The 10,120-nt window shown below is 19.8% G+C and overlaps 1 protein-coding gene across 2 annotated transcripts in view; it reads right to left on the bottom strand.

The window, feature by feature from the left end:
* Positions 1-571: 571 nt before the first annotated feature.
* Positions 572-10,120, bottom strand: part of LOC127282509 (activating transcription factor of chaperone) — a 42,527-nt gene continuing 32,978 nt past the window's right edge. For both annotated transcript variants that reach the window (XM_051306778.1, XM_051306779.1), the window contains one exon: positions 572-2,337. In XM_051306778.1, the coding sequence (XP_051162735.1) occupies positions 1,415-2,337 (923 nt within the window). In that variant the 3' untranslated portion in view covers positions 572-1,414. The remainder of the gene's footprint in view (positions 2,338-10,120) is intronic.

The following is a 10,120-nucleotide window of genomic DNA, read 5'->3' as shown; positions in this document are numbered from 1 at the left end:
TTTTTGGAATTTATTTGTAATTTAAATCAACTGAAACAACTTTTTTTGCACCTTGAAGTTGATCCGAGGTCTGCATTATTAAATTAATTTAAAATATTTACGTTTTTAATAAAAATGAAAAACAATATTAAACAATTTTTAATAAAAAATTATTAGAAATTTTTAAATTTTTTTAAAAGAATCCGAATTAAGAATTTCATTTTTTTTTTTTTTGACATTGATCTAAATGAAATTAACTATATTTAGGCCAACAAATAAAAATTCTGTTAATTATTTTAATATTATAAATACTTTAACTTGAATTAATTTTGTTCAATATAAAAAATGAAAAGAAAAGGTACAATTTTTATTTTTTACAATAAATAATTTCATAATTATAAGGATTGATTTTCTAAATTTTAATGTTCACTTTCTATTTACTTTTTTAATATCAAATTTCATTTTTATAAAAATAAATTTTTTTCCATTAATTTTTTTTAATTCAATAAATATTTGCATTTTGTTTTTGCGACATTTTGTCATCGAAGAATTAAGAAAACAAACAATGAGAAATAAAAGAAACACAAAAATATACGGTTTACTACTTCTTAACCCATTTATTTCTGTTTTTTTTTTTCAATACAGAATTTTATTTAAGAAAAAATATATATAAGATATAATATTGGGTTAAAATCATTTCGGAATGAAATCATTCAATAAAAATGGATGTGTAAACTGACATAATTGATTGTTTCCGCGAACAGCAAATTTCCGCATTATAATCAATGCTTCATAGGGGCATGTACGCTTTAGACAAACTTATTGCGATTAACACACCAGTAAATCGATCTTAAATGTTATCAAAAAAAAAAGATGTTATACAAAAAACAATATATAATATATATTATATGTCTAATAGATGCTGCAGGAGATACAAACATTTATATATATATATATATATATATAAGTAAAAACTCTCTCGAATAACTTCTCCTTAAATTCAACAAAAAATCATGAAATTGATTTTTTTAAAATTAATTCCAAAAAATGTTAATTGCTTTTTTAAAGAAAAAATTCCTTCTTTAATTAAAAAAACATTTAAAATATTTCAAAGACAAATTGAAATTTTCATCAAGAAGAAGTAATTCTGTTTTGAATCTTAAAACGAAACAAAATAGCATAATTACGAATATTGATTTATTTGCTAATTATTTAGCGCTTAAAAAAATTCGTAATTGTTTTTTTTTCTCTTCTAATTTTCTTAAATGAACATGTGGAAAAAAAAAATTATTGTCAACTATAAAATGAAAGTAGTTCTAAAATTATTATGCAATTATTTAAAAAAAAAAATCTATCGATGTAAGCAGGAGATATTTAGTAAAAAATAAAATACAATTAAAAAAGACGAAAATGAGCCATTTTAGAATGAATATTTTTACTTCATAAAACCCTTTGCTTTAAAGAGGTCTCTCATCAATCCTTTTAAATAACCAATTTCACGTTGTAGATCCTTAACTTTTTCCTGCAGCTTATCATTATGCTTGACAAGTTGTTGTTCCTCAGTGAGAATCTCTTTTATTTCTTGCTTCTTTTTTTGCCGATAACGTGTGGCTGCATTTTTATTCTGCTCCTTTTTGCGTACTTTTTTATCTTCAACGCCAACTTTTGAATATGGCTTGCGTCTCAATTTTAACATGCTTGATGGTGCTTTTCTTGAATTATGATGATTACCATTATCAATGACCCAATCGGGATCATCGATTGATTCCTCTGATGATGTGCAACTTGCGCCAGAACTTGTACATGGACTTGATGGTGAAACATCTTCAACACATGAGCGTACATATTCATCGACAGCAGCTAATTCTCTTGCCACATCACCTCCAAGTGGTTCCAATGATAGATTTTCAGCATTCCACTGTTCTGGGATTTGATCTATATAAGGCATTGACTTCACGATTGGAATCGATTGTTGTTGTTGATTATGATCAATATTGTTATTCTGTTGGCTAGGGTATACGAAGGTATTTTGCATTGGTTGCAGAGTGACCAGCAAGTGTGTTTCGTTGACTGATTTAATTGTCGTTTGTTGTTGTTGTTGTTGTTGTTGTTGTTGTGGTGGTGGTGATTGTGGAGGTGTCAATGTTGAGATGACAGGTTGAGAGATTTGATAATGACATGCCTCAACATCACCCATCACTGTTTCGAATTCTTGCAGGAGACTCTGTGTGGTGTCCTGATGATGAATCTTCTCCAAATTTGAATAGACAACTGCTTTGTTTTGACCGCATTCTGGTCCTGGTAGTCCTTCAAATATCGGAAGATTAATCTTTTCCTCTAACCAATCCGAAAAAGGCTCTGAAAATTAAAAATACAACATTAATTATAATAAATTATTTTTATTATTATAAATTTAGGATTGGTACAAAAATATAATATTTTCTTTTCACATGACTATTTCCTGATTTTAAAAATAATTAAATTTTAAATTGAAATTTTTTGATAATTTTATTTGATTTTTTTTTTTTTTTAATTATAAACAATTGTTGAATTTCATTAAATTTTTAATTCAAAAATAATTTAAGATAATTGAATTTGTGAAGAATTTTATTAAAATTATTAAAAATAATTCATTTAAAGAAAAATTTGTTAAATAATTGAAATATAGACCGTTTTCAATTGAAAATTCACTAAAATTCAATTATTATCTAAAATTTTTAAAAAAAATTTCACCAATTCAAAATGAAAGTTTCAATTAATAATCTTCTGAAATTCAAGTATTATTTCTAAAATTTTTAACTCAAACTCTTCTAAAATACAATTATTTCAAAATTTTCTAGATCTAAAATTGAAATTGTTGAGGGTAATTTAATTTAACAAAAATTTTTATCAACATTTTCGAAAATTCAATTATTTAAAATATTTTCCAATTAATTTTTTTAATTACTTTAATACAGTTTTTTAATTAAAAATACTCTAAAATTCTATTATTCTATAAAGTTTGTAAAAAAAATTATATCAATTAAAATTTATGAAATTTTCAATTTAAAATCTTTTGAAATTTAATTACTTCCAAAAAAATTTTAACTCGAATTCTTCCAAATTCAATTAGTAATTGAATAATTAATTGTTTAATTAATTATTTCAAAAATTTTAATTCAATTTTTCAAAAATTCAATTATTTAAATCGTTTTTTAATTAATCTTTATATTTACAACAAAATTATAATTTTTGAAATCTCAAAAAATGCAAATTATTTTAAAACATTTTTAAAATGAATTTTTCAATGGAAATTTGTCAAAATAAAAATTAGTTTAAAAGAAAATTCAGTTTAATTAAAACTTCGTCCAAACATAAATCTTGCTAAAAAAAATTCGTTCAAAAAAAAGATTCAATAAAATTAAAAAATTGTCCAAACAGAAATTTGGCAAAATTTTATTTTTAATCGATTAAAATCAAAATTGTCTAAATATAAAATTGGTTATAAATTAAAAATAAAAAATTTCGATAATAATTTAATGCAAACAAAATAGAAAAAAAAATTCGTTTAAATAAAAATACAGTTTAATTAAAAAAATGTCAAAAATTCGATTATATCAATTTTGTTATCAAACGAGGATTATATTAAATTAAAAACTGTGATCAAACACAAAAATTCCAATAAAATGAAAGTTCGGTTAAATTAAAAAATCCTGTCGAACCAACATTTTTTAAAAATAAAACGCAAATAATTATTTTAAAATTAATTCTGTCAAAATAAAAATTCTTGCAAAATGTAATTATTCACTTAAATAAAAATTTATCCAAATTCAAATTTAATTAAATAGAAAAATTAAAAATGGCAATTTATTTATTTGGATTTCTATAAAAAAAAAAAAACAAAATACATAATTATAATTAAGATTATGTTGGAACCTCCCACGTGACCTAGTATGGGAAAATGTGTTTTGGTAGTATACATTTTACTCTAAAATGAGAAAATTTATGAAATTGTTTAAGAAGCCTATATTGATCAGTATATAAAATTGTCATAATTTAATCAATGATTCATCATCAATGATTCAGTTAATTAAAATCAAGATTTTGTATTTTTTTTTTGTGTGTGCGTAAAAAGAATAAAAATTGTAAATTATATTCAAAATTATGCAATTAAAATTTATTTAAATATATATCGATAGATATATTTAAATTTGTCCCTGAATTGAAAAAAATAATATTATTGATGAACCTATTATATATATATAAAAGAGGAGAAAGTTTATTTTCAGAAATTTACTAAATTCTTCAAAAATTACGTCAAATGTTTAATTTCAAAAAAAAAAAAAAAACAAATAAATAACGAAGTTTAACGATTTAGAGAACAACATTTTTTATTATTCAATAATTTTAATATTACAATTTTTTGTTTGAAAAAAGTTTTCCCAAGTTTTTCGATTTTTAAAATTATTTTTCGTCTTTGTTGCTAGTAGTTTTTTTTTTTTTTTAATCGCTGGTCATATACATTGTACACACATACGTAATAAATAACCAAAAAAAAAAATTATTTTTTTCATTGATAAATTGAATTGAAAATTAAAATTTTCCGCATATTTTTCAATTAAATTTTAATTTTAATATATCATAAATAGAGTAAATTTCTTAAAATTAATGACTTCAATTTCATTTTTTTTTTTCTTCAAATTTATATTTTCTGACGAAATTTTTATATCTTTTTTTTTGCATTTGTAAAAAGAGAAAAGACGAGAGTGTATATAAATAAACATTTATTAATTGCATTAAAGTTTTAAAAGGTTACATCAACTATATTAAAGCGATATAAATTTTTTCACGAAGATTAAATGACTTTTCAATTCCATGACGAATTGTGAAATCTTGATAAGCATACTAGTCCATAACTAGCTGACCGCCTTCATTATATTAAAATGCGTTATATGAATTTTTAAAAAATATCTATTGCCATTATTTAAAATATATGCACAAACGTTGATGGAGAACTATTTTATTATTTATCCATAAGCTAATGAATAATAACAACCTATGAAACCTTGAATGTATAAATGTAGAATATCAACTAAGGATTTTCCTAGTTATAATTAAATACGTTCAATTCAAGTATATAAGTATATTGGAACTTTCCCCGCGCGTTATTAACTATTATTTCATTAGTCTATTATTAGATTATATTTTACACTCAAGATGCTTGAAAAGAAAAAAAAATTCATAATAACAAACTTTTTAAATAATTTACAAATTTTTAGTAAAATAAAAATTTACTTTTTTTTTTATTATTTACTTTTTTTAAAAAATAAAAAATTAAATGAAAAATAATATTTTTATTTAATATTGTTTGAAAAGCATTGTAATAAAAAGTAGTTGCAAAACAAATTTAATAAGCAAATTAGTAATTAATTAATTAGTAAAAAAAAAAAAAAATTCTAAAAATGAAATAATTTCGATATCAATTTTTTTTACAAATTTGATTCACTTGTCCAGGCTTCGAAGCGTATAGTAAGAGATTAAAAAAAGTATGAAAAAGGATCATTTTTTTTAAATAAAAGTAAAATTAGTTTTCTAAGTTTGCCGTTAAAGTGTAAATATTTTCTTGCCTAAAAAAATTGATAGAAAAATTCTGAGGAATAAAATTAACATCATTTTTCTTCTGATTATTTAAAAAAAAAAACTATCTATTGTTAAATTTCGATTAACTTTTTGTTTTTGACACAACTATGATTATTCCATAGAAATGATTTTTCACATAAATTTTTCGTTTACAAAATAGCATTTAACACAGAATTTTTTTTTAAACGAATGTTTACTCAACGAAATTTTCAAAGTACCGAATTTTTATTTGACACAATTTTTATTTTACAAAATTTCTCTTTAACCAACTGTTTCTTGAAAAGAATTCTAATTTAATCTATTTTTAATTTATTAGAATTCTCATTCAGTAGAATTTTAAATAATTCGAATTTTTAAATCCTAAAACTTAGAATCGGAAGCTTATAAAATTTTTTTAGTATTTTAAAACAACAATTTTAATAAAAAATCTCCAAAAATTCAATTATTTCTAAAAATCTTAATTCAAAATTCAATTATTTCTAAAATTTGTATCTAAAATTCTTTGCTAAATTAATAATTTCAATCCAATTATTCAAAAATTCAATTAAATAAAACATTTTTTAATTAAAAATTACCTCTAAAATTCAATTACTGTTTGAATCTTTGTTAATAATTTTCAGCAATTTTAATTTACAAAAATTTTAATTCAAAATCTCTTGAAATTCAATTATTATTAAAAATTTTGATTCAAATTTTTTGTTGAAATAATTATCTCTAATAACTTTAATCAAGATCTTGGCATTTCAATTATTTTAAACATTTTTCAATTCAAAATACTCTAAAATTCAATTATTGTCTGAATTTCGGTTAAATTAGAATCATTAAAAAAAAAAACAGTTGGGTAAAGAGAAATTTTTGTAAAATAAAAATTCTGTTAAAAAAAATTTGCCAAATTAAAAATTTTATTGAGTAAAAGGTCATTTAAAAAGAAATTTTGTTAAATGCTATTTTGAAAAATGAAAATTTGTGTAAAAAATAATTATATAAATCAGTAATTCATGGGGCCAATGATAAATCATCAACTTCGCAAACTTTTAGGAATCAAAAAATTCGCTAAAATTTTAAATTCTTGAGTTCTATTATTTTTAAAATTATTTTTTGAAAAAAATTATCATTTAGTGGCTTTTTTGCCCAAAATTAGTAGTAAAAAAGTAGCCTTGTCGAAAAAAAGTATCAAAAAAATAAAAAAGTTTTTCACTTCGATACCTGTAATATATTATTGTTCTAAAATTTTTTACCGCTCATAAAAAATTATAAATTGAATAAAATAAATAAAAATTTATTTTTTTCTTTTTATTAATTAAGATTGCTATTTAAAAAAAAAATAAAATGGAAAATATTATTATTTTTATTTAATATTTATTTATCTTTCTACAGGAAAATTAACTAATTTAAGTAATATTAAGTAAATATTGTTTAAAACCATTGTAAGATAAAAAAAAGAGGTTGCAAAAAATTTTTATTAGCCAATTAATAATTAATTAATTACTTAGTAAAAAAAAAAAACTTTTCCAAAAATGATATATTTTCAATTACAATTTTTTTTACAAATTTGATTCACTTCTCTTGTTTTCAGAAGTTTGCTTATAAAAAAAATTTGCATAACGAGTTAAGCTTTTGTTGATCATAAAGAATTTGTAAACGTTATTACACATAATTTGTTACGCGCAAATAAAATGAAAGACAATATTTTGCGTATATAAAACAAATTTTTTTTTTTTTTGAACAATTCCTCAAAAATTCAAATTTCAATTGAAATTTGAAAAAAAATTTCATTTTATTTTCATTTTCTTTCAATCATCATTCAAACTAAATTAATTTTTTAAGAAAATTTTATTCAAATTTGTGAATTATCTCTTGTGTTTATTATAAATAAATTATGGAAAATAGTTTTTTTACAAATTCTTTTCTTTTTAATTTTCTTTTAAAAATTTCTTTTTTTTATTCTTATCTATATTTATATAATATATATTTTTATATTTATTGGGATCAAAATTAGCAAAATATTGCAAAAAATCGGTTTTTATATTTTTTTTTTTTTTGAATTTTTTTTGGATTTCTAATGCACATAATTATTTAATATAATATTTTTCAATATAAGAAACATTTTTTTTTTCTTTAATCTTGATAAAAATATCTCAATGATGTTTAAAAAAATAATATAAGACAACTATCACTCGTAACTATTATTGAAGTTCGATCTTGTCTATATTATAAAGAATGTAAATTGTATTCTAATTTCTAAAAGGTTATCTGTAAGAGACAATATTATTCAAACAACATTGATATAGATAAGTACAAATTGTGTCACAAATTATAATCTAGTTTTCTAGGTGAGTACATCAACAAGATTTATATAAAAAAAAATTTTTTTTTTTTTTAATTCCATGATATAAATAATATATATTCTTTCTAATAGAACTTGTATCAAGATTAAACAATTATGATTAATAACCCCATCATAAAAAAAAAAATTTTTTTTGAAATAAATTTTTCAGTCAATTAAAATTTACTATTTTCACAATAAGAAGTATCGATTTAAAAAGAGATATTTTTTTTTAAAATAAAAAGAAAATAAAAAAATATTTTTATTGCAATAATAAAGTTTTAAAATATATTTCACATTTATACGATATAAAAAAAAACCTTCATATCCGGCTATTTTAAATATTCCGCCCAGATGCTGTGAAGGAATTAATCTTTGAGAGAAAGCAAATCACAATATTTCCTGTTTTCACCTTCAATTTTGAAAATTAATTAAAGCGAATAAATTAATATAATAAAAAATAAAATCACGTTCTAATCTTAGTTTCCATTAAAATTTACATTTTGTTTTTAAATTATCAATATATAATTAATTTCAAAAATGATTTTTATAATTATTTTATTTTATAAATTAATTTTCAAAATTCAATTTTTTATTCATTCATTCTATCCAAATCTGAACTTACTTACAACAAAAAAAATTTTTTTTAAGTGAATACAAAATATTTTTTCATATTAATAAAAAAAAAAGAATTTTGAAAGCGAGGAAAACTTTTTTTTTTCTCTAAATATTTCTTTATAATTGTATAATAAAATAATATTTTCTTTCATAATTAATAAATAATTTTGTGTGTAAAAGATTGTAAACGAAGGCAATTGAACTTATATCAACTTATAATTTCAAGAAAGGTTCTTGATTGCTCCTTTTACAAAAAGATAAGGGGGACAATTAATATTACTTACATAATATTCTCATGTGATATTTGTTATAAAGTCTTTGTTTTGTCTAGCTCAACTGATAATAATTGATAAATTTTTTTTTTTTTACATTTTTTACGGGTTCAAAAATCAAAATTAATAAAAATTTGCTTCCAACTTGAATTATTAATTTTTGTTATTTTTTTTATCATATAAAACATGATTAATATTTATTTAAATAATAATTACAGAATTAATCACAATAAAAAAAACTCATTTTTAAATTATTTTTTTTTTAAATGATGAATTTGTTAAATATTAATCAAGTTTACAACGTTTAATGATCAATTATTTAGAAGAAAAAATATTTTTCACACGAAGAAAATAAAATTTTTGTTCAACAATTTTTTTTTTTCTTGCTTTTAAAAATTGTTTGCAAAAATATTTTCAGTCTACATAATTATTATAATTTGCATAGAAAAAGTATATATGTGAACTTCACTTACATAGAATTTTGTAAAACTGAATTTCTTTTTTACTACGATTTTTTTTGTGTTTTAAAAAAAAGTTTTTTTTAATATAAAAAAAAATGGAGAAAAATTTCAATATTACAAATTTTTAATTTCACATAAAAATAAGTAAAACTAAAAAAAAGAATTTCTATTTCTCGAGAACAAATAAAAATAGATAAATACAAAATAATATAGCTCATATATTTTTTTTAAATTCATTTTTTATTGGAATATAAATCATTTTAAAACTTCAAGGTCCAAAATTGATTGTTTCACATGATTTAGAATTTAGAAAAAAAAAAAAAATAAATAATAAAATTTAAAAAATATAAGGAAACTATTAACTGTTGCAATAAAATGTTGTCTCATTTGAATATAATGGAAAAATATATAGGATATATATAAAAAAATAATAATAAGGAAAATAACTAAAAATTCAAAATTGTTAATAAAAAATTTTTTTTTTTTAAATTTATTTACTTTCAGAAAATAATTATACTTGTTTTTTTCTAAATAAAATACAAAAAATTCGGAAGTTTGTCAAAAAAAAAAAAAACTTTCTTATTTGATTATAATCGAAAAATATAAAAAATAATACGAAAAATAACTCACAATTTTAATAAATTTTTAATAACAATTTTTTTTTCAAAAATTATTTTTATGAAATAATTATATATGCTTTTATTTTTTTCCAAAAGAAAATACAAAAAAACGATTCTGAAAGTCAAAATTTTTTTTTCTATTTTCAATTCATTTTCTCAAAAGCTTTATTGTGTGAAGGGAAATGTTTTAGAATTCTCGTATCCGTCAAAATGGAATTTTTTTTT

This window comes from Leptopilina boulardi, unplaced genomic scaffold (assembly GCF_019393585.1).
Source record: "Leptopilina boulardi isolate dan_hultmark-lab unplaced genomic scaffold, ZJU_Lbou_2.1 LbouV2_300, whole genome shotgun sequence".
Classification (NCBI taxonomy): domain Eukaryota; kingdom Metazoa; phylum Arthropoda; class Insecta; order Hymenoptera; family Figitidae; genus Leptopilina; species Leptopilina boulardi.
This window is presented reverse-complemented; position numbering and strand designations above follow the sequence as displayed.